This window comes from Hetaerina americana, unplaced genomic scaffold (assembly GCF_022747635.1).
Source record: "Hetaerina americana unplaced genomic scaffold, ioHetAmer1.1.p SCAF_8, whole genome shotgun sequence".
NCBI classification, from domain to species: Eukaryota; Metazoa; Arthropoda; class Insecta; order Odonata; family Calopterygidae; genus Hetaerina; species Hetaerina americana.
Genome location: NW_027287427.1, coordinates 79535942 through 79562395, shown reverse-complemented (window position 1 = coordinate 79562395; position 26454 = coordinate 79535942). Strand labels below are relative to the sequence as shown.

At 35.9% G+C, this 26454-nt stretch overlaps 2 protein-coding genes across 5 annotated transcripts in view; both read left to right on the top strand.

Moving 5' to 3' along the window:
* The window catches only part of mus301 (mutagen-sensitive 301), a 32318-nt gene extending 25159 nt beyond the window's left edge, over positions 1 to 7159 (top strand). Inside the window, exons 13-14 of the mRNA XM_071596578.1 lie at positions 653 to 787; positions 6812 to 7159. Coding sequence (XP_071452679.1) covers positions 653 to 787; positions 6812 to 6886 — 210 coding nt within the window. The 3' untranslated portion in view covers positions 6887 to 7159. The remainder of the gene's footprint in view (positions 1 to 652; positions 788 to 6811) is intronic.
* Positions 7160 to 7919: 760 nt separating this feature from the next.
* The window catches only part of PRAS40 (Proline-rich Akt substrate 40 kDa), a 28075-nt gene continuing 9540 nt past the window's right edge, over positions 7920 to 26454 (top strand). The window contains exons 1-6 of one of the 4 annotated variants that reach the window (XM_071596467.1): positions 7920 to 7999; positions 8904 to 9038; positions 9134 to 9304; positions 9383 to 9506; positions 14952 to 15117; positions 22490 to 22992. In XM_071596467.1, the coding sequence (XP_071452568.1) occupies positions 8916 to 9038; positions 9134 to 9304; positions 9383 to 9506; positions 14952 to 15117; positions 22490 to 22992 (1087 nt within the window). In that variant the 5' untranslated portion in view covers positions 7920 to 7999; positions 8904 to 8915. The other 3 variants (XM_071596466.1, XM_071596464.1, XM_071596465.1) reach the window with 3 other exon arrangements.

The following is a 26454-nucleotide window of genomic DNA, read 5'->3' as shown; positions in this document are numbered from 1 at the left end:
CGAAACTAAACATGCTTCTTTGTATGTATTTAAAATTTATTTGGGACTTGTTTAGAAAGTACTTCAAACAAAATAAAACTCGGTTGGAAACAACTGACTCAAAACAGTGAGTGATACTAGCACAGTTCCATGGAGTGGATGGAGAGTTAGGATTGGCGGTGTTCGACTGAGGATATGACAAGACTTCCATTCGTCACCTTGTTTTTCAACATATGTGTGAAGAAATGGTAATGGAGGTATGGGAAGGTTTGCAGGAAGTAGTGATGGTTAGGGGCATAATTGTAGGGTCAGCCCTCGCTATAGAGTATTCTTTTAATATTTTTACTTAATAAATAGGCATTTGACAAATATGGGATAATGAATGTGAGCAATCTTGATAATAATAGATGATAACCATTTGATGTTGTGATATTAGATAATTTGTTCAGTACTGTGTCAATTAAAAGTCCTAAGTTCTAAGGGAAGAATTAAATTTTTTATTCAATCTGCAATGATTTTTATAGCAATTTTTCTCACCGAAGTTCATTATGATTATGGTCACATTTTCTGCAAATGGTTTTGGGCTTATTATTTTGTACCCTCAAATAGCAACAATAATGCCTTGTTCAATGTGAACATATATTGTAATCCTTTTTTTCTTTTCATTTTTTAGGGAAGAGCAAGGCAATTGTACAATGCTGGATTCAAAACACTTGGTGATGTAGCCAACAGTACCCCACAACAGCTGGTGAACTCAATTGATCATATGCCCAGAAAAGTTGCTCAACAAATTATTGCAGCTGCCAAGGTTTGTTAGTTTTTAGTTAATGCTGAAATTCTTTACTTGATTTTCAAGGGTAGCAACAATCACCATTGTGCGTTCAAAGAGTCTTGAACCTTAGCCAAGCAGGAATAAAATTATACATATATTTAAGTTTCTTATTTGATAATTATGTACACTGGATCTTGTCTGGAGATAATTTTCACTTTTTTTTACATCTCATAAGATAGCATAAACATACGCTGTCATAATATAAGGGGCAGAACTGCCAACTTGTGCTTGGCTAGGCACTTGGTTGTAAAGGTGGTGGTGTGGCATGGTGTGCTGTCATGGTGCAGCCCCCAGTTGGCAAAAATCTTCCTGGCATATTGCACTTTTTTCCGCAGCCTTTCCAGGACTTCCATGTAAAACTTATTGTTCACTGTCTGTCCATGAGGCACAGATTCTTTGGTGATAATGCCTCTTGAGTCGAAAAAGATAAGGATAGCAATACTTATTTTTGGGACCCACAGTGTACATTCTTTAAAATATTTAAGGTAATAGTAGCTTCTAAGTGCTTAAGTTGAAACATTGTTTATAATAATACAATTAGCAATGTCAGTGGTTTGTAATTATCTCAAATAGTTACTTTCTGGAAAAGGATTTATTTGACACCAGAGAAATTGCCCCATATTTTCAAGCCATATAGCAGATTGCAATGAAAAAATGTATCACATGTATTAACCAGGAAAGCACTTATATATGAATGCATAAATATGACTCAGAAAGTGAATACATCTTCATAAGTAGTAGAAGTTGGTAACCAGGGCAATACTACTAGTGTAATGGATATTGAATTATGAACCAAGAACACGGTAATCAACCCAAAGGTCAGTTTGGTGGGTGATGGTAAGTTCACCCAGTACTAAGCCTGACAGCATGTGAAATTTGCTCATCATGATAGGGGGGCTCGTTCTTTCCTTGTGCCAGTTATGGTTTCCCAGGAAGAAGTTTTCTGGTACTCAAAAAAGCACACAGCTTGAGTGGAGGTTAGGGTGCCCAGAGAGGCGTGCCTAGGAATTGAACCTGAGCCCTCTGGTCAGTTGTCTAATGCTCTACCCCTGGACTACCTCATCCCATATATTGGATTATATTACTTGAGTTTATTTAATAGATTTGTGTGCAACTTTTCACAGAATTTTTGTTATGGCTGACAAAGGAAAAGTCACAAAATTTTAATTTTGATCGTTTTGGCAAAATGCCAATCCATTAATTATCTTCAACATCTACAAGTGTGTGTTTGATGGGAAATGTAGAAATTAAATACATCATTAGAATAGAAAAAATCAAGGATACTAGTTAAATGGAATATGATTATAGAAACAATAATTAATTGGCATATGCAGTAATATTCCACTTTAACAGAGACTCTCTCTCTCCATTCGCATTATGTACTATTTCAAAATTTCAACTTTCTCTCATTTCGTGACATTACAGAAATGACATTGTTGGATGGTGTACTATTTGCATCAGCTGATGGTTGAAGCTGCCATCATTTAAAAAAACTTCAAATTTGATGCAATATTGAATTATTTACATTATTTTGTAATAATTTAGCAGAGGGCTGAAAAACTTCATTCAGCCATCTGATTGATTTTATTACCTCTTCTAATTGTGTAGCTAGTTAAATCAGAACCATTTATTTTTCATTTAGCGCTTTTGTTTGTAACCATTTGTCCTCGGAGATTTCTTGCCAATCATGTGAATTATTACTAATTATTGGTTAACTAATATCATTTTCATTTTCTTCATCTTCCCATAATTTGCCATTAGAAACTTATCCCTCAGTGGAATGTACACAGAGGTGAGGATTGAGTTTTTGGTTCTCTGTGTAAATATATTTCCAAGGTGTCATTGACATACTTCATCAATGCAATATACTTTTTGTGTATTTATAATCTAAGAGAACAGAAGAGCTGGAAAAGGGATGTGCCACAAAAATATGTAGGGTTAAGGAGTGAAAACTGAGGATTATAATTGAAAAAAAAATATTGTGAGATTCCATTCTCATATGCTGCTCACCATAACTGCAATGTACACATTTGTAAACAATATGAATCTTTTCTCATAGCCTTTTAGGCTTTATTTACGGGTTTCATTTTAATATTCTTAGACAAAGTTCTCTTTCTATTTTGAATGTTTAAGAGTATAAAGTGGACATGATGTGGTGACCTTTAATGTTGACCTTTTAGGGCCAACATCAATATGTGAGTAAGTGTATTGCTGGTGTGTCATGAATCTTGTTACCAGAAGGTGGAAATATGCAGCTTAAAGATTATATCACTGTGTTTTTTCTTTAAATAAACCACTCATTAACAAGTACCTATTGGTGGAGATACAGTAATGTATCTTTTGATTTCGAAAAATCTGAAATTATTAATTGTTGGATGAAATTGCATGAAAGTGAGTACGAACTACCACACATTCACGGTGAACCACATTCAGGCACGTCATGCTTTTTTTCTTTTCCATGACAATGAATTTTTAATAACCACCAATTGTAATTGGATGAATGAAAATAGATAATTATTTTTCTTCTGTTTTTATTGCTATTACAGAATGCATTTTGAGTGTTCAGATGTGTTGTACATTAGCGATAAAAACAATAGTTAGAAAATATAATATCTCTTTTCATTAAGTATGAATATCTACAAATAGGAACCTGCCATATTAATGATTATGATTGAATTTATTCCAAGGATAAAAATTGATAAAGTAGAGATAATTTGACGGGTGCTTTACTCTCAATTACCACTTTAACCTGTGCTCGCTGTTACCTGCAGCCCTTCGAAGGGATGGGAGAGGTAAATCACCTCAAGTTGGAGAGAAAGAGACAATGTCCCATTTTCTCCTCGTTTCTCCCTCCTAGACCCCAACCAGAGCCCAACAGCTCTGAAAATAGCCTTGTATAGCTCAAGTAGAATATTGAAGGGAATGAAATCAGGGGTATATGAATCTAAAATAAATTTAATATTGTTTGATAAGAAGAATGGGATTCAAAAAGTGAGAGTAAATGGGGAAATAATTGAAAAAGTGGATGAGTTGTTGTAGTGTGGTAGAATATTGTTTGCAGATGGATGATACACAAAGAAAAAATTAGGCATTCAAATGCTGGCAGAAAGGTTGTTGATGAATATGTGGAGTATATAATAAATAAAGTCTAAGGCAGCAAAAATGGCAGTGAATAATGTACACTCTTATTGTAAGCAAGAAACATGGATATGCCAGCTTAAGCATAAGTCTCAGTAAATGTGGTGAGTACAGAGTTCTTAAGAAGTGTTTTGGGTAAACTTAAAGGAATTAGGGTTTGGAATGAGTGGATTCTGAAAGATTGTCTATTGGATGCTTCTGTAATAATATGCAAGAGGCATGCTATGCTGATTTGATAATTTTGTGAGGGGTGAATTGAGTTGATTAGAAACATATATGATTGAAAGTTTAGGAAGGAAGGGATGAAAATAATGAGTGAATGCGGACTAAGAGACTCGCAGGACTTTCTTAAGAGGGATAATATAAGTTCCAGAAGAGAGGGGTGTTTGAGAAACAAAGTATGTATGTAATAGATGCTGAAGAAGCATCAAAAGAGGGGAATGTATGGAGAAAATTAGTAGAAGGGAATAATTTGTAGAAATGACATAATTTCAAATTTAGTAGGCTTTGCATACCCTGGAAAGTTTTTGGTGAATGTCATGTATATACATTATTACTTTAATCTTTTAGGAAGAAATATATTTTAATGCATGTTGGAGTTTTCCATGCAGTCTAGTGTTTAGCAAGTACTTTTTTTTATTAGATAAACTACAGTTTATAGTATGTTTTGGATGGACACAAACCAAGCAATGATACATTTCTTTGCCTCTCCATGCAATAAACAGCATAGCAATTAACACAAGTCTTCAATTCTTCATATTTTTATTCTCTTTTCATTCCGTTCAGTATGCATATCCTTTTCCGGCCCCTCTCACTGTTTGCGACATGCTATTGTCAATCAAAATCATTTGCATCTATCTTATTTGCCTCATTTTGATTTCCTCCCAATAATCCTCTCTCCTCCCCCACCATGCCTTGCACTTTCTTGTTTGTTTTCCTTTCAGTCCACATGACCTTTTCCATCCATCTCCACACCCATATTTCAAAGGCCTCCAGTGCATACCTATCATCCTGCTTCAATTACCATATTTCCAATGCATACAAGACAATGCTCCATATCAAAGTTTGATGAGCCTTTTCTTAACATCTGTACTCAACGTCCCAGTCATAAATTTTCTTCTCCTTGTGAAGTCTTTTTTGCCTAATTCGATTCTTCTTATGCCCCTAATATTTAGACTGTTTTGGTGCAAAATGCTTCCAAAATAGGTAATGATTCCACACAGTCTAGTTTATAGCTACCTATTTTAACCTTTAATTTAACCTTAGCAAGTGGTATGTTATTTTAATTGATGCGGTATGTTGTAAAGCAATACAGCATTAACATCGGGTAGTTATCCTGAGGAAAAAATATGATAAATTAAAATAGTGATATAGTATGTCCATTCAAATGAATAAATGATACCTCTATCTGAATTATGTATCATTATATTTTAAGCCAGCCAACATTATTATTATATATTCATATCCAATTGTTCCCGGCTCAACCTTGTGGAACATCATTTTAATAAAATTAAGAATACAAAGTAACTTTCCACTGCCCTTTATTAGCGTACAACCGGTTTCAACGCTCAAGCGTCATCATCAGGTACTTACCTGATAGGTACCAGCTTACATCATGGGACAACATTTTTTGGTCACACTTTCCAATTTGAAACTTCTAATGCATTTTCATTTCATTTTATACAAAAATGTGTAATTAATGTTACATTTATTCCATTACTTTTGTACCTGGAAGGGAACTGGGATTTTTGGCTGAGAAAAATCTGCCATTTTAGGCTATTTTATAAATACATTGCTGTCATTGCCCATTTCCATGTTCTCAAATGTCCTTTTTAATGTTATATTCATTTTCATTATATGTAGGACGTAATCATCATTGAAGACTATCCAGCATCTTTTAAAGATAGATCTTTTTGAATGAAAAGTATTCATTTTTGTCTAGTGAACGTTATTATATGAATAGAAAACTTGTCTTTATGTGATCAGAAAGAAATAATAATATAGTCTTATCTCCAAGAAATGACTGAATGAGTTCACCGGTATCAGATGAGAATCAATTCTAAGACTGTGAAGGTAATGCGATTCTCAATAAAATAGAAATAGATAGTTTCATAAACATTGAAATTGGAAGATATAAAATGGCGCCAGTAATACAGTTCACCTCCCAAAGAAGTATTTTAGCTCAAAAGGGAAAAATTCATAGGAGCATGAAAAGCAAAATTTGCAGTAATAGATGATGACTGGGATCATAAATAAAGAGTAAAGAAAATACCCTTGTAAACTTAACTATGAAGGATAATTTACTGTCTTGGAAACTAGGTGACGGGAGCAAGAGGATTAACATAGGTTGGAGGCTTTTGTGAGTCTTGAGGAGGGTGGAAAAGTGAAATGGATAGAAAAAAAACTAATGAAGTATTAGACATGAAATGGGAAGTTATTTTATGAGGAATTAGAAGAAGACAGGGAGGGTGGGTGCACATATTGATTGGCAGTAGAATGTTGAAAAATATGAGAGGGGGGAATATTGGGTAAGTGAACAAGGGGAAGGGAAAGATTGAGAAGGTTCAATGAAGTGAAGAGAGGTAAAAAATTTTCCAAGCTGAAAATGGTTTATTGTTGTGAGTCTTTAGTGTTGAGTAAGGTTAGAAGGGTAGTAAGTAATGCTGTTTCTATCAAATCCCTCCCTTTAGTGTTAACCTGTGATTAATGAATCGTGCATTGCTGAGCACCTAATTACAAAATCTTTGGGGTTATTGCCTCTTGTTTGTTGTGAATACAAATCGGCAATAATTAGTAATTAAACGTAAATATGATGTAAGAGTACTGATATTCTTTTTCTCAAGTGACAATTTTGCCTTTCAGCTGATTTTGCTCGAGAAGGTTGAATCTCTGAGGGAGGAGGCAGAAGATGTTCTGGATGGGCTTAATTCTACATGAAACCAAGTGTAATCTGGCTTCAGTATTTGGATAATATGATAGTTCGGGATGCTGATTATTTTTTGTCAATATCAGTAATCTCTTAATGGTTACCAAAAAAGTAACATTCGCTTAACTTTCAATTTATGTTTATGGTCAGGTTATGTTCATTTATAAATATAGGTTTTGAAACAATTAACAAACTGTTGTGAGGCAAGTGAAGGTACTATTGGAGTTAATCACAAAGATGTATTTTTATATTGTGATATACCTTGCTATTAATATTTCCACTTGTATTTGGTATAATAATATTGTTTGTAATACTTTTGAGAGTTTTAAAGCGATCTTGGCATAATTAATGGTAATTTAAATCAAATTTATTATCTTTACTGTGCACATATTTTGAAAATGTCTGCCATTTTCCATTGAATATAAATTGGAGTATTTATTTATTGAATATGTATAATGCATAAAAAGAATTTTGTATTAAAAATCCACGGAAATGTTGAATATTTGAGATTCTTTAGTCGATCCATTTTCATGCTGTCAAGCTTTGATAGAACTATTTACAAACATTTTGGAGAGAAAAGAATTCATGCTGTATTATCTCAAGAAATTGACTATAATCTTTAAGCTAAAAGGTATGTACCCCGAAAATGATAATGTCCATTGTTTTTGAAAAAGTGATTTTATTCATAAATCGCCCATACGTATGTGAACATTCGTGAGCGACGAGTTGGGTCAGTTATCACGTGCCGGTCTTGAACGAGTTATCGTTGGGGGCTATTTAATACGTAAAGGGAATTGTTTGCTCCGTTTTCGCGATAAATATTTGGCTCTTACAATCGTATCGATTTGTTGCGCTGAACGATTTATAAAATATGAACTTATAACTTGAAAATGCGCTTTTATCCCAGCAGTTCTTTTGTGCTTCGCAAAACTTCTAATTAAAGACTGGGTGTATATATATATATATATGTTCATCAATAAAAACATTGGAAAATTTCCTGTCCTTGAAGTTAATAATATCTCAAGGCCATCATTCGGTAGAGTACTACTACATATTAGCAAAACTCTTAGCATACCATCATATATTTTGGCCTTGGATTACGGCCAAAGAGCCAGCGCTTGTCGGTAAGGAATTCATCAACAGGATCAAAATTATTCGGCCTACCGTTAGCAATCAGAAATTGGAGACGGTAAAACTGGACCAGCTTATAGCCAAATTTCACGCAAGTGTTTATGGTAACGTGTAGCGGATTTTCCGTCTTAATGTGACCGAGCTCGTAAAAGTTCAACTTTCTCTTGCCTATACAGTTATTTAATGTTAGAGATTTCTTTCAGCTACAAAACACGTTTCCATCGCTGTGGTTTTTTTCATATGGAGTTAATTTGCATTGGGATATATTTAGTTTGGCTAACATAAAAAAATGTTAAGACGAAATAAACGTTACTTGTAATGTTATAATACAGCATCAGTGCGTACGTGCAGGTTGACGCGCAGAAGCGCGGTTAAAAAGTTATTAAGTGCGTTTAGAGTGCGTAATTTGTTTGCCCATAGCCTGCCCTACCGCTTTAGGTAAGAGTAGGTGGCGCTGGGACGTATCAGGCAGATCCGAAGAAAGATAGTAGACTGAGAAAATTACATTGATAAGTTTACTGTCGCGTTTAGGTAATGCATTTAGGAGTTCTTAAATGTATTAACTTATCTGCTTATCATTCAAGAATAAGTGATATATGCGCATAGTCAACATTTAATACTATAATTCTTGTGTTATTTTGTGCTTTTTTTGTCTGATGTTCAGCCGTTGTGTTCGAGAATCTTGAAATAACATTCAGGCAATGAAAATGTAAATAAATATTCTTACACCTGAAGATGAAGCGTTATAGTTTCAAGCCTGAGATTTTTATGATACGGGCACAATGTTATCATGCCAATAATGTTTTAGTCGCGTCTTGTGATGCTGGTAACAGCGACTAATTTCATAGATGTCCAATAGATTGTCGTAACCATTCTGATTGATGTATGTTATTTCAGAGATAGTGTGCGATGTTCATCACCTGTAAATGCCTCAATGTATCAATCTGTATCGATGGAACAGACATATCAGAGATTGATGTCGCACAACTGGGTCTAACTTCAACGGAATTAAATGACTCGTTTTTTAAAGAGGTACTAGTTAATTTTGTTTCATTTTAGCTATTTAAATATACATCCGTTTCAACTTGTTAACTTGTATTTTTGTTACCGCCAATTATCTTTTTAAGGATGTTGGGAAAGTGGAAGTCGATAGAATATCCAAGGAACAGGCTGCCTTAATTCACATTCGAAATGCGGGGAACTGGATTATCCATCAATGTCTGAATTGTTCTACGAATACGCATGCAATTCATAGAGAGAAAGGTGCTAGTTATGTCATTGTGAACAAAGGATTGATGGTAATTATGTTTTTTGGCATTGTAGCTAATAGATTCGATATGCTAATGAATTATTAATGGTTACGTTTTTCATCACAGTCGGATGCCAATGAAATCATTGCAGCTAAAAATAGTGATAAGTTTTCAACAGTGTTCAGGATTGTTGTCGATGGTTCTGAAGAGCCAGTTCCTTCATCCATCCAATCACCGAGCAAATTTACAGGTTAGTGGAAAATTGGTACCGATTTTTGTTCTCTTTTTACAATATTTCTCACAATTCAAATGTTTTAGGAGCTGACCACGGAATTTTACGTGCCAATAACAATTTCATAAAATAATCTTACCAATTATTAGTGGTTGGAACTTGAAGATAAATTACCACAATTCTTGAGAATGGCCCTCTGGGCGTGACAATTGCCACAGCCCCTTCACAGGCTCTTAGAATTTTAGTGCATCACAGGGACTCGACTTTATCAAAGAAATGAATATGGTTGAATTATAATGACTAATGTGCCCCTGGAGATTTGATGAGGACGGAATCCAATTGAGCCACTTAGCCTGCACTGACGTGGAAAGGTCCTAAGTGGTTGTTTATGCGTCTTTTGTCATAAATTATGATAGCATTGAAATCCAACTTATTGAGTCCAATCTGGAACCTGCAGTGCATTTTGACTGAATTGTAGCTTGTGTATCTATAGGTCCTTGCGGCCAGTCAATCACCAAGGCGAAAAAAATTAGAGCTAATGGAAGTTTATATTTGAATGTTTGAATTGAGTAAATTTTGATGTTCCAAATGAACCACTTTCAAGTTTTACTTTACTGGAATAGTTATGAGGTATTAGTTTATCAATACCTTTATCCTACCGTTGTAATTATAGTCACTATTTACGATATTGGTACTTTAAGTAGATTATTTTGTATAAGTAAATAAAATTATCCTGCACAATAGACAGAAAATAACTTTCTAAACAATTTCATATAGAGTTAGGAACTGGGAAACTATAATCTAATAAAGGGGCTACTATAATAATGTGATGAGAGTCTCCAAGGAGGCCATTTCTCCATCAACATAGTCATTCCTTATTCCGTAAAATCCTATGTCTGCTTTTCACACAGTTATGAAATTGCTCTCCTGTGGATGACTTAATTTCTAATGAAACTAATGATCCCTGGCATATGTAGAATTTCTCCATCAAGATACAAATCTTGCAAATTCCACCCAAAGGTTTTTACCATCACAATTTGTTATAACATTATAGTGTCATCTTTAGGTGAAGATTACAGCAAGTATTGAAATCAAGATTAGGATAATGAAAATCTTTAATTGGAATCTACAAAATTTGTATAATTGTTTTCCTTGCCCCAATATCTATGATTAGTTACTTTTCTAATGCATCATTATTTTCTTTACGATGAATTTTATTGGCCTCATCTTAACAGTACTGTTTCACTTGATGCAAGATGAAGCTCAACACAGTGTGAACCATTTTCAATGTGTACTCAAATTGGATTTTTGTAGAATGGCAATAGCTGTTTTAGCTATCCAAAATATGTTTTGATAAAAAAATGCTCTTTTATCAATCAAGTAATGTATGGCATTTCTGGTATGATATGTTAGCATTTTTAAAAGGCCTCATTAGCCACTGAATCATACCATAATTAGTCTCCTAACAAATGGCACTGGGTTTTCTACTTCAAAATTTTCAATATTTAATACCATTTTTCCATATGTATGTTGTTCACAATATGTAGTAAGTATCTACTGTTGCTTGTAGTATCCTCCAGAGTTGCTTGTCGATTGCACGTTTATGCTGACAAATCCCTTCATACTGGTAAGTTCATCTCCTCAAAGATGATTTCACCATAGGGATGAGCACGCAGTGGCCATATTTATTGAAGCTACACATCTTACAATTGGAATTCAATCCAAGGACTAGTTTTCCTTCTTGTGGCTGATGTCATTCTAGATTAAGTTGAGGAAGTTATTGATTGGTGCACCTTTATACCTTCCACCATGCCTCTTTGGGCTGAGGACTCCCACATGGAGTAAAAATATTCTTATCAACTTGCAGTTTGATAATGTGCCATCAGAATAAGAAAATAAATTAAGTGTACTTATTTTAGTTTCTTATTGGGGTTGCACATATATTATTGCTTCATCCGAGGACTGAATAGTGTTCTATTTAGCCCTGGTTTTGTCCCATCCAGCTTAAGGATTAGAAATAATAAATCCAATATAAATGTATTGGTAAATCTTTATAAAGTGTAATAGCCTCCATCACAAGTGCCTCATGCAACCTCCTTGCTCAACCAGCATTGATAAATTCAGCCATTGCAAGAGATACTACCTAAGTCAAAGAACTGAGGGAGATGCTGCAACAGTAATTGTTGCATTTAATGGATACTACCAAGTTTGACACGGTTGGCGAACCTACAGATACAATTACAAAATTAGGAGCATCTATTCGAATAATAGAGCACATGCTTTTTTGAATGCACAAAAACGAAAGCATATTTAGCTCAGGTAATCTGGGTGCTCATTGAATGAAAAGCAGCTCCCATACTGAGCACCTTCTTCATGTATTTTTCTCATACCAACTGGAACACCTGCTCCCGAAGCGCGAGAAAAGAGTAGGCACCCAAGGTTTATTGGTAGCACCAAATGACATTAAATTAAATGTGTAGAAAATAATTTACCATGGTGGTAAATTGTTTCTGTGCTAAGTCAATCAGCTGTCCTTTGTGTCCCACTTTTATATTGCATTGCTCGAAAGTGAATATTGTTTTGTTAAAAAGCCATTGTTTCCCATGAATTCCTGCCCGGTCAGTTGAGAAAAAATTACTTTACTTTTGTTTCTCTTTGACGTTCATAACTTAAATTCCGAGAGACCTATTTCTTCGTTGATGCTATGTTTATGGTATTATCTGTGCTTATCCTGATAAGTTTGTAATTTTTTCCAGAGAAATTCGTAATGAGTGCCATATACACAAAGTTTATGTTTTCTGCACCTTTTATTGCCTTGCGCTTGTAAATGCGGAGAATTTCTAATCTTCTGGAGCATTTAATTCCGTGTATAGCATTTTGATTTCAACACAAATCATTAGGTGTATACATCATATTCGCTATTAAGTATCATTCTTCCCGTGCAGGGATAATTTCAAACTCTCCTTCCCCGAGGATATGGAAAATGATAGTTTCAGAGAAATTGATTTACCCCCACATTGTCGCTATGCCGGCTTCTACCTGTCATTTCCAGTGTATCAAATCTTTTTGTGTATCTTTGGTGCGGAACAATGTTGAACGGTACCTTTGCAGAATCGAAAATTGCTATAGATGTTGCAGCTGTAATAATCGTAATTGCTTGCAATGTTTTTAATACTATTAAAATTATAGATACATTAGTCGCTTTCCCGCCCCGTAGAAGTTCATGGTGTTTATGTTAGAAAACGACATAGAAATCCGTATTTTGATGTAAACATAACCTAGTTCCGCTATATCCAATGCAAGTGCCAGGTGTTTTCCAACATATGAAATAGCACTCTGTGACATAGACTTCGAAATAGTATGAGATAATTTTGTGGAGCCAAACATATTTCGTCCTTTCGTCGTATTGCTTTGAATGTCAGTCGCACGTGGCGCCACGGCCGCTGTTTACTGCTGCCGTGATTGCTGCGCAGGCGCGGAACGATTTGATTGGCTGAAAAGAATTGATATTAAGGGCCGGGATCCACGGCCGCTCAAATTATCAAAGATGTTATTCTTGTTATCGTTGCCAACCCAGATACGAGTTTGTCAAGCGATTAATTGCTAATTTTAATTAATGCTAACACTGTCGCTGTCCATGTACTTGGGCGGGCTTCCAATTTCGTATGTATTTTGTCTCACGATGAGGTGGACATATCGAAACGCGTCGTTGAGAAATTTCCATGCAATATTAAAAAGACACTGTGACAACTTAAGTTTTAGAATTCGTAGAGTAGGAATAGGTTCGTCAGCATGATGAAATTTCTCTTCGGCATGTCACACAATACGTTGCCTTATAATCGTAACTTTCTCTCCAAGAGGCAAAACCTAAGAATATTGAGTTTACCTGACCGTTTTAGAGTCTTATAAAACTAATTCAATGGAAATCAGCTGCACACTTGGCTACCAGTCATATTTTCCCCTTCTGTTTTGGCGGAATGAAAGTCATTACTTATATCAAAAATTTCCATGAGATTCTGTTGAAGTATCCGGTGTTTACTTTCAGGAAACGCTGCCGCAGGAAGAAGGCAAAGTTGCCTTTTCCCAGCGTAGATGCAATGGTCAGCTGTCTTTGCTATGTCGTTGAGCTGAAGATGTGTAGATACACAGGCATTTGATTCTGTATGGCTATTTATCCAAGGATTTTTATCATAATATTTGCAGATATAAACAGAGCTGACAGACTGTAAGCTTATCCTTGACAATATTATGTTCTGTCAAATTCACTTTTGTGAAGGTTTGTACAAAGTTAAAAATGAAAGCCATGTCTCCCAATGTTCATCATGAACCACCACTGACTTTGAAGTCATTCCTTTGAAATTCTGTTATTTTCTTTTTTTGCAACTTCCATCACCTCCCAGCACATTGGTTTGTTTGAAGCAGACAGCAGTAACAGATTTTTTTGCATAAATTATTTATCAATTTTCTTAATTAAATGAAGAATACAATGTATCTTTCCACTGTCTTTTATTCACGTACAACCAGTTTCAATGCTCAAGCGTCATCATCAGGTACTCGCCTGTACCTGATGATGACGCTTGAGTGTTGAAACTGGTTGTATGTGAATAAAAGACAGTGGAAAGATACATTGTATTCTACATTTAATTAAAATGAATTTCCACAAAGTTGAGCTGGGAACAATTTAATATCAATTTTCTGTTTGCTTACCGTATAATATTTATGTATAATATATAAGAGGAAATGCCAATGAACTGTGAAGGAAAGGGAGTTGAGTTGTCCTATGCTCAATAAAATTCCTGTTTACTTAAAAATGATCATCCACAGCATGTTTATTATGTTCAGTCACATGCAAGGCTACAGCTACTTTGATATTTGTGGCGTGACTCTTATTTCATGTTATTCGACTTGATGTAGAGAAGGGGTTTAGGTTTTTGTGATGATTATTGTACTAACTGCCAACCCAAAGACCTTAGGTTCGACTTCTAGCAGTGGCAGAAATATTTTTGTAACCCATTCCCACTTAAATGCAATGAGATAGGCTTGCCTGTGTAGTACACCATGAGTTGGATGGGGCATAAATTGTAGACTTCTTGGTGCCCTTCATTGAGAGAAGGCCAATGCCAATACTAGGTTTCTCTACACCCTTTTTCCCTCTCCATAAAATCCTACCTCTACCAAAATCACCCGCCGATCTCTAATAGTGAAAATGACCTCAACTGTCAGATGTCTCACCTAATAACTAGACTCCTGCTTTCAACTCTGTTCATATGTATGAATGTGCTGCTACAAACGTGCAGTATAATATGTGTTATTTACATTTCTGATTAGAAAATTTAATGCCATCAGGTAAATGTTATCAGTACCAAGAGTGACTCTTTTGCCTGCAACTGGCTCAAATGTTGCCCATGCTCCCAAATTGTTTAGCTGTAATACAGGTAAAAAAATTCTACTCTTATATTATAGGCAACCGTGGAACTTTGCACACAGCATTGCAGCAACAGCTGGCGGAGGCAATACAACGGGAAACATTGTTGACGGAAGAACGAGTTCGTGTGTACACAGAGCAAGAATATGCTACTCTGGAAAATTTTCGAGAGCAAGCCAATCGTGAGCACCGGATTCTTTCTAGGTGAGGTTCATTCTTTTTTACGGCATGAAATCCGGCCCCGGTGGCGGCGGGGTAACGTCCTCGTCTACCATTCCAAGGGTCGCGGGTTCGATTCCCGCCTGGGTGAGTTTCCCTCCATCTAGGGCTTGGGTGTTTGTAAATGTGACATTGTTATCGTTGTTAATAGTTCGATGTAAAGGCCTAAATGTGCTGTTTTCGGACTTATACTGAATAAATAAAATAAATAAATAAAATAAATAGTGTGAAGGCTGTTCCCTTCCATTTAGTCTTTCTTGAAGGCTGTTCCCATATATTCCATTTAGTCTTTCTAAGCATGTTAAGTGAGAGCTTGGAATTTGCATGAATAGACTATTGCTTGTCCAAATATTCTATTATGTTTGTTGAAAAAATATGGTTTTTATGGCCTTTTAAGACCTAATTATTTCTGTCCCTTAGTAAGTGGACAACTGATGATGCATTGCAGAAAATATACCAGTCAATGGCAGAGATCAATCAAATAACTCACAGTGGTGATTGAATTGATGTTGGCAATATTTTCAAGGTTGATGTTTGTTCAAAGAAATAATCACGTTAGCTTTTGGACACCATTTTTATTAAGACTTTCTATTCCATACATATATTTTCGTACTCGAAAGGTATATGCACCTTTCGAGCGATTTGCATGTAGTGTTAAATGTGGTGACTTTTAATGTTTTATAGTGTATTTGTGTGTGTGTCAATGTGAATCTGTAAATGTGATATCTTGGTTGCATGTTAATGTGTGCCTCTTTTGGAGAAATTTTTATCTACTCTGGGTTGCAAGCAAATGTTGTAATATTGAAACTTTTTCAAAATGTAAAAAAAATCTTTTTTTTTAAATTCAAAGAATATCCATAACCTGATTTATGTCACATTTGAGGTGCTTTTGTAATGGTGACATATCCATGTTTTAACGGATGAATAAATTCTATGACATTCTTGATAACCAGAAATTTTGTTTTTCGACTTCCCATGGGGTCACTGTTCAGATTTGATGAGTCTGAATGGTAACTATTCATTGGTTCATGAAATGTAATTTGTAAAAAATAAGGTTCTTGGGATAAAATATCATGCAGCAACTTCCCTTGAGTTTTTTGGTGGCACAGTGTGGATCATTCACTGGCTTGCAGAATGAATGAATTTGTTTTTTCATTCTATCCTTCATCATAATTATTTAATTATAACTTTTACTTAAGTGGTTTTGGTTTATATTTGGGAGCTAAAAAAGTGACTGCATCACTTCAAAACCTTTGCGGCTCACGTGCAATTGGGATTTTGGTTAAATGTGCAGAGTGGCCAGAGCATTGGAAAACCTGGTGAAGTCAAGGAATTTAATGAAAAGTCTAGAATTTTTATCGTAGCCTTTGCAGAATTATTTTAAATATTTTTTCTATTGGCAACCATGAAACTTGAAAAGTGAGTATTTTTAAGGGAAAGTAGTCTTACATAGCCTCTTAGTATGGAACTGAAATGGTATTTTTTCATAATTTGAAAATTTTCATGTCATAAAATAGTAATTCATGTCTATTTGAACCACCCTGGTGGACATAGTGATAATTCTAAGGACTCATACTATGTAATAATTTTTACTAAAAAAGAAAAATACTTTTTCCCAGTATAATGGCCAAATACAGTTATTCTGATCCATTATTGTGTAAGGGGAAAAATTATATCTTTAATCTGTCAGTTCTATTCTTAATTCCTCTAACTTTATTACCATGTTCCTGGTGCATTACCTGCTGCTTTGGTACAAAAGATGTCAGGCAGAGGTGCTATATTCACAGTTTCTTCAAGTTTGTTAAAATATAACAATATGATGCATTTATCTATCCTCACCTGTAATCCATCACTACATTTAACATCTTCTCCCAGGCAAAGGGTCAAGTTGTGATGGTGGCTAAGGAAGTCAATCTATTCTGGGACAACTTGAGATTACTTTTCTACCCTGCCAGAAATATTCAAGTGACTTTGAACAACAATTTGTGCATATCCATCTCATGCTAAGAGAATCCTCACTATGAGCAATTCAGCAGCCCTTGCATTAACTGTTTTTCATCTGCATCGGAAAAAACTTGTCACCTGTTAGCAAGTTTTTAAAGATATTGTCAATGGTGATGTTAGGAACTTGACTATTTTCTGCTGCTGTCCATATGCATAGTTATTTTCCTCCCTTATTAGCTTAATGGCCTCCTGAAGCTGCAGCATTAAATAGTGTATTTACAGACATCCTCCCGAAATCTGCATGCACTTCTTCCCTCTATCTGAAATTATTCATGTTTTTCTGAAATATCATTAAGTCGCTACATATTTTTAACATAACAAGCTTTGTTAAAATGTTCATTAAGTATAATGAATAAAAATGGGTGAAGCATTGAAAATAATTACCAAATTGTATGAATAATATTAAACTCCTTTCTATGAGATTTCCTTCTTGGTTTACTTAGAATATTTTGGCTGCTTCTTTCTAGGAAAGACAACCAAATGGACTTCAATGTCTAACCAAACTATTGGAAATAAAATTCCCTCTACTCATTGCTAAATTGCATCGGAAGAAAAAATAGTGCCGTGATTGTAATAATATTTTGTTTCACATAAAGCCATAGGAACATCTGAAGTTACCCCACTTTCTAGACACTTAGGCATTATGCTTTCATTGTAATTATAGTAAAAATGGATTAGCTGTAATAGTAGCAATCATAAGAAGATAATGATCACTGATAATCTTTGCAAATTTATTGGAAAATGATAATGCTGCCTGACCAGCAATTCACATACATTTCTTTCGTATGTTACATAAAGGAGTTCAAGTGTTAGGAATGTATGAGTCATGAAATAGTGTAAATGAGTGCTCCAGTGATAGGGAAGGATGAAAGAAGTTTGCTTCATCAGTGCTCAGAGAATTAATGTGAATCAAATTACCTAACGAATATCAAAGAGTAAATGATTTGAGCGAGGAGAGTAGACAAGGTCAAAGAGACTTGAGGGCAAGTAAAAGATAAATAAAACCTGATTTGTCATAAATAATCTTCAGAGGAGCTGGCTTGATGATTCATATTAAACATTAATGAAAATCATGGAGAGATGCAAAGAGATAAAAAGTGGCGCAAAGTTAGTGTCCATCAAAAATGCAACATTCAGCAAAATGTGTAGTGGTGAACATGGAATCAAATCGTAGCGAGGGGAAATTTCTCTCAGAAGAGGGTTTTAACACCTATGGAAATAGATAGGTATACAAGTATCAAGCTATACAAGTAAAGAAAAGTATGAGGAATTTGTGTGGGGAACATGTATGAACAAGGTATATGAAGATAAGCAGATGGTGGGGTAGAAAGGACAAAATTACATTTTTATTTTAAATTAGATTGATTGCGGTGAATAATCACAGCTGAGACTACTCTGTGTGTCATATTTCTGGTACAAAGACAGACACAAATGTTTGCACATTACAAAGTGCGCTGTAATAAATAAGGCAGGATTTCCATAGAATAAAGGATTGCACTAAAAAGATGAGATTGTTTAAATAAGTACTTGATTTTATTAGTTACCCTTATGTGCTTATCACCTTCAAATTACAGCCATTGGCTGTCAATGTAAGGTTCATAATATTTTTTCCAGCTTTCGAATGCCACCTGGTATGATTCTTTCAGGATAGCCTTTAAGTCTGCGGTATAAATTTCTTGGATGTCTTCATTAGTTTCCAAATGGCATCCTTTCAAGGTGGAGATGGGAAAAAGTCCCCTGGAGCAAGATCTGGAGACTAGGGAGGATGGGGGATCACTGGTGTGCTGTTTTTGGCCAAAAACTTAAGTTACAGTCATCGGGGTTTGTCCGCCGATGTGCTGTTGTGATGAAAGCACTAAGACTTGTGTTTCCACATTTGTGGTCTCTTCCGCAACATGGCATATCTTAACCTTCTCATAACCTCTGTGTAGTGCTGTCCATTTACAGTTTGTCCTTAAGGGACATATTCATAATGAATAATTCCTTCCCAATCGGAGAAAATGTTCAACATCACTTTCACATTCGATCTCGATTTCCGAGCTTTTTTGGGTTGTGGGGAAGATGGCCCCTTCCACAGTGAAGACTGGGATTTGGTTTCTATATTATATCCATGAAACCAGGTTTCATTGCCAAAGACGATTGTTTTTAAGAACTTTTGGTCATCATTTGAATGATCAAGAAGTTCCTGGTAGATTTCAAGACATTTTTGCCTCTGTTCATCTGTTAACACTCACGGCCCAAATTTGGAGGTGACGTATTGCATTCCCAAAATTTCTGTCAAAGTAGTATAACATGATCCAACACTAATGTCAAAATCATTGGCAGTCTCCCTGACAGTTAACCTTTGGTTTGCCTGCACTAAATCATTTACATCCACTTCTCGGTTTATCATTGGTCGAGATTTTTCCAGGCTGGAAGCAGTTGTACCAACCAAAACACTGTGCCCAACTTGTAGATTCATTGCTGAATGCCTATTGAATCATTGCATAAGTTTCAGTTGCCCTTTTCCCAAGGTTAAAACAGAATTAAATGCACGCACTTACACCTTCATTCTTGCAGACAAGAATTTGTACAGCTAGCATGTGTAAGCTAAGACAAGAATCAGTGTTGTGTGAAGATAAGTCAAGATAGGGCCCTGAGTAGGTGTTTTACTTCTCACAGATACTGCTAGAAGGTGACACCACACTGATTGTGATCTGTCCAGCAGTTTGCGAGTAGAAACAGCAGTCTCATCTTTATTGTACAGACCTTGTATTTGATTGTCTGTACCTCTGGTTGTGTTCATATTAGTTAATGCCATGACAATTGCCATACAGTTAAAGATATGTTAAAAAATAATGGAAAATTAGATTTATGAGACTGTTGCTAATTGTTTTGGAAAGTTGTCCAGCATTTTTATTTGTATCCCGAGTCAGAATTCATGCCAGCCAATATTTTGTGATTACATAATAAACATTACTCTCTCTTCATTCTGAAAACCTCACCAGTGTTTCACATTTTTAGGTGAAAAGTTATAAATTTCTCAATTTCTTCAACAAGTCCTTAGAAAAAATATAAAAATGAATTATTTTGGCCTATATTTTTTATTTGTCAACAGTATCTATTTTTAGCTTGATAAACTTTTCCCAGCATATGTTAGACTTTTTTAAGCCATTCAAAGAATAGAATTACAGAAGGTCCTCAAAATAGGTCAATGTTCGATGTGAATCGTTTTCTGTCAAACCATTTTTCAGTTTGGGAAAAGAAAAGTTACTGGGTGCCAAATCTGGTGAATACAGTGGATGTTGTTGTAATTCAAACTTAATTACCACAATTTTCTGCATTAACACTGCACAGGTCCTGCATTGTCTTGGAAGAGAATTTTTCCTTTTCAAATGGCAGTGTTTTTTTAATATTTTCTGTCACCCAATGCAATAATGACTTGCAATAAATACTCTCCATTTATTGTAAGTCCTTTTCGCAAATTATTGATGTAGGTGATTCAGGATGCATTCCATAAAGTATTAGCTATCACCTTTTCAGCTGATTCTTGGCCTTCTTCGGAGCCAAATCACCTTTAGAAACACACTGTTTTGACTGTTCCTTTGTCTCTAGATTGTATTAGTCTATTCATGTTTTGTCCATAGTTATGTATCGATGCAGAAAATCTTCATGATTGACCACAAAAGCACCAAACCAGACTGCAAATAAACCACACAATTGCATTTATTCTTTACTCAGAGTAAACATGGCACCAATTTTGCTGATGTTTTTTCATGCCTAAATGTTCCTGTAAAATGGGAAAAAACTGTACCTTGTGAAATGCCTGTGGCCTCAACTTTTTCGTGAACTATGGTATGTTTATCACTGAAAACCATATCTTGGATTTTGTTAATCATTTCGGAGGAAGTCACTTCTTCTGGACGACCCAAATGTGTTCAGCATTTGTGGATGTACGGTCACGTTTCAATTCATTTACCCAATAGTAAACAGTTGCAAACACAGGCGCAGATGTACCATCAACTTCATCTAACTTGGCCTTGGTCTCTTTCGGTGTTGAGCCTTTTAAGTAGAAGTATTTAATCACCGCACAAAATAATGTTTTTTCCATTTTTTTAAATTAACAAAAACTTATTACTTCAGTTGACTGTGAAAATGGAACCACTTGATGGAAATTTCTGTAAACAGCAGTCTAGTGAGAGATGAGGCTTACTAAAAGAAAACGTTTCCTAATACTACATGTCATCTCTTGGATTTTCTAAGGAATCATTGAATAATGACCCATCAAAAATTGGTGATACCTGTTTAGGTTTAAATTTAGGGTAAAATATAAGTTAAATTTGATTGTATTTAATGATAAAATACATTAAAATCTATCTAAAGTAATCCCAAGTTATGCTCCAATAACTGCTAGAAAATAATTGGTGTGAATGGAGTAGTTATTTCCAAAAAATCATTTGAGCGTTTAAACAATTTCAGAAGGTGATGCAAAATGGCATCAAATCTGATGCCATACCAATAATGAGCTATGGTCAGTGTGACGAACACTGATAGGTTGAGATATTTTATGTCATCTAATGCTCTATGAAAATAGTTTTTAGAAAATATTTTGTATCTATCCTGCGTCCAACTTTGGAATGACTTCTTTCTCAGCATCCAATGAATTTATTTCATGGTGTATTAACTTTTTTGACATTGGTGATGGTTTTTTCTATACATATTTATCCAATCTTCTCTTATTCTCACATTTGTATTATTTTCAAAGTTGGTGGGTGTTGAATAACTGATCTTAGCACTTTTCCAACTAGATAAAATTATTTATTTTACAACTGGGTTTCGATGTATTACATCTCGCCTGAAGCTACTCAATTTGTTCTTAGCACTAGCTTGGCAACACAGGCAAAGTTATAAAAAATTGCTATGATCAGTTATTCATTATGTTCAACTTCCACCACATTACACCTGAAGCTACTCAATTTGTTGGTGGGTGTTCTAATCGCTACAAACACTTTCCATCTTACTCTTTTATTGTACATTTTTACACCTGTGGTCATCAAGTGGGGAAACACCTAAGATATTCCAAGACTGTTGCTGCAGCTCCTTTCCTTATGTTCCCCAATGTATATACAAGCATTACGGAATGTCCTCTGGCATGGCATTGTCCTGGTTGAGCTCCACGTTTGCCTGCAAGATAAGGTGTTGTTCGATGCTCCGTGGGTGTCTGTTACGGTCAGAATTTGATGTTCTTGGTGGTGGTGTGATAAAATAAGGCCAGTTGAAGGTAAATGGAAGTGTGATGTGGTGGAATTTGTGTGTTCCCAGGTGGAAACATCTGGAGTTGAGTAATGATGATGGGTTGGAATGATCTTTGCAGGTTGTTGTACAAATCGGAGGACTCCGGTGGGGATGCAAGTGCAAAGGTGAATAGCGCGAGTAGCTTCCCTAAGCCCCTAATCACATCTCCAAGCAAGCCTCCCATTAACCCGGCCGCTCGCCTCCCTCCCTTGCCCGCGGCTGCAACAGCAACGAATCCGTGGTCACCAAATTCTCCGAAGCGGGTGGGTGTTGGTCCAGTGTCTCCCAAGAGGACAACTCAAAGTGCTGTGAGCGTGAGCACCCAGCGGGTTCAAGGGGGCAGTGCGACAGCCGGGAGAGGAAGTCGTCTCAATGCCCAGTTGCAGCAAGTGCAGAAGGTTGGGTCCAAGTCGGGCAGTGTTGGTGGAGGTCAGAGGTCATTGGCAAGGCGGTTGCCACTCTCATCAAATCGACGAAGCACAGCTTCTGACTCATACGACTCTGAGGGGCTCTTCGATTTGGAGGGTATGGATGAGAACCCCGGGGAGGCATTCCAGTCGGGTGAGGAGAGTGACACTGACGGTAACTATCCCTTGCATACAAACAAGGGTTCTTGAGAAAAGCTGGAATTTTAAGTAATATTATATTGACGGGAGTTGCATGAGAATCCCTATGGGATTGTTTGACAGAATACAAATTTTTCATATTAAGGGAATGTTCAGATGTGGTTTATGGATTCATTGCTCACTTAAGTCAACGCTTTTAAAAATAGAACTGCGGGAGATACCAGGAGAGTATCTTGAAGCCATTCACTAATATGAATTGTTTACTCATGAACACTCTTTTTTCTTGGCTAATATGTTGGTTAAAATGTTTATTTACTTTCATATCTTCAGATATGCTGTGAAATCTTGGTATGCCCTCTGTCCAATTAGTGATTTGGAAATTTTTTTTCTTCAATTGGTAGAAAAACATCAGAACTAGCACTGCTTACCTCGAAAGTGTGTGAAAAATTTGTATTGAAAGGTCTTATGTTGTTGGAATAAGAGAGTGAATAATTTATTTTTACAGTATCCATTAATGAAACATTGATTGACATAGTGGAATTTCCCTTAATAGAATCAGTCAAAATTCTTCTTCAAAATATAGGCTGTGCTAATGCTGTCAGACTGTGGTTTGCATGTGATTCCTTCATGTAAAAATTGAAAATACCCATACTATTCCTTAACATCAGTGAATCATTGTGAAAGGTCGGTGGATATTGAATATTAAATTTATAATTTATATTGAATATTGAATTACATATTGGATATTGAAGTAGAAAATATAGTTTTGTGAATGGCCCATACTAGCATATCGGTCTTTCCATTTCATTTTGCAAATGTGAACTTAATTCTCTATCCTTAATCACTCCTGAATCTCATTGTATGTGTATTTGCTCATAGTCAAATCCCATATCGGCATAATTGAAAATTACATTTTCCTGGAATTTACATTTTTATTACATCCCATAAAATTTCCTATTTTTCAAATGATTGTGGAACCCCATTATTTACAGGATTTCATTTACAGTTTTCTTGCTATTTGCATCCCTGTGTGCTGGATTAAAAAATTCCACATTCTGAAACAGTTACTCATGTGCATTATTACAAGATGGCGACTTCCGATAATAAGTGTGATATTTGCTCCAAAAATATTCCCGAAAACCAGCTATATTTGGAATGTGGTTTTGGCTGTAAGTCATTTTTCCATTACGGATGTGTTGGTCTTACGGAATCAGTGGCGAATTCCATAGCCAACAACTCGCAATTACTCTATCGATGTGAAAAGTGTTTGTTTGGTCCATGTGACGCAATTAAAAAAATTGAGTGTAAACAAGACGAAGTCCTACATATTGTGACAGATCTACAGGTCAAGCTCAAGGACTGTTTGAAATTAATAAATGACCAGTCAAAGGAAATCGCCATTCTAAAAACGAGTCCACTGAAAACGCATGAGAAACCGAGGGAAATACCGGGTGACGTCAAGATATCGATCACCAACTCATTGGAAAGTGAGCGATCGCAACTTCCCGTGAAAACTGTGAAAGAGAAGAAAAGTAACATGGAACGGTTTAATTATTCTCAAGTCGGAGCTACTGATAATAATACTAATAATAAAGAGCGTGCTCCTAAGGTGACGCTGCCGTACTCTTCCGTTGCTCGCAAAGGAAATGTACAGCCACCACCTGTGGAACCGCATACCACTGCATGCAACATGAGGAAAGAAGACGACGAGGGCTACACCATGGTCTCATATAAACGGAAACCTCGGCCAAAGCCAATTGTGGGGACGTCAAACTTGGACAGTGATTTAGTCGGGCTGCCGAAAATGGTCCACATACACGCTTGGCGATTCAAAGAAGACACGTCAATCGAAGCAGTTAAAAAGTATGTATCAAGTAAAATACCTGGCAAGTGCTTTGAGATCGAGCAGTTAAAGGTATCTAGAGGCACCTATACCTCTTTTCGTGTATCGGTCGGTGAAGACTTAAAAGATGTCGTGGAAAGTCCCGACTTTTGGCCGAAACATGTTTGTGTCAGTAGGTTTTTTTTTCTGAAGGCCCGCCTGACCTCCGCAAAGGGTTAGTCAAAGTTAGACAGCCATTAACAATCGCGCAAGTAAATATTCAGTGCCTTAGGAACAAAGTAAACCTGCTTGAAGTGGCTATGAACGAGTGTGAACCAGACTTTTTGTGTATTACAGAGCATTGGTTAAAATACGAAGAACTTAAGGTTATTTCACTCTCAAATTACTCCCTAGTGTCGTCATTCTGCCGGGCCACGTATAAAAATGGAGGTGTGGCCATTTTCGTGCATAGCAGAATAAAGGGGACTATTAACTCAGTTCACGTGCCTGTGAAGGAAGAAAAAACCTTTGAATGTGCAGTGTGTTTCCATGAAACTCCAGTGGGATTGCTTGTGCTCATCTCCATCTATAGATCACCAACTGGTGATTTTCATTCATTCATTAAAAAACTGGACCAACTCATTTGCTCCTTATATGCAAGCAACAGAATACTCGTGCTGAACGGCGATCTCAACTGTAATCTCTTAGTTGACTCCCCTCACAGATCAGAATTGTTGAATCTGTTCAAAACTTATGGCATGGAATGTTTTGACAATAATCCTACCAGAGTCACTCCCACATCTGCCACCCTAATTGATTACGCTGTGACCAACTTTAACCATGAAAAAGTAGTCACAACTGTTTGCGACCTAGGTATAACAGACCATTGCATGGTGAAAATAAGTATCGATACTAACCAACCAATGGATAGTCCAAATGATAAAACTTACCCAAGGCGGTCTCTCACTCATGGAAATATGCAGCATTTTCTGCTCCTTCTTCAGTCCCAAAACTGGGACAATGTCTATGACCTTAAGTCAGTAGACGAAGGTTTCAATTACTTTTATTCAATTTTCAAACACAATTTTGAAATGTGTTTCCCAGTAACACATCATAAAATATTTCATAGAACTAAATGTAAGCCATGGCTAACTGATGAGATCCGTTATTACTCAACTATCCTTAAAAAACTTGCTATCTCCAGTAAAAGTTCAAACAATCATGAACAAAGGTTACTCTATAAGGAATTTCAAAAGTATTACCGTAAACTGATTTCTACCACGAAAAGAACCTATAATGATAATAAGTTACTTAATTCCAATAACAAGTCCAAAACTGCATGGGAAATAATTAATGACTGTAGAGGTAAGAAAAATCCACAACTCACTCTCCCAAAACTTTGTAACCCTGAAAATAACACTGCCATTAGCTATTCATCTCTAGCTAATAAATTTAACAAATACTACGTATCAGCTCCTTGCCTAACTACTTCTCCAGCCAATGTGCTTTTAGCAAATGCACCATCGTCAATGTTTGCCAAGCCCTGTTCTGAAACCAATCTAAAAACTATTGTCTCCTCACTCAGAAACAAATCCAGTACTGGCCCAGATGAAATTCCTGGTAAAGTTGTTCATCATTGTTTTGAAGCCATAAAAG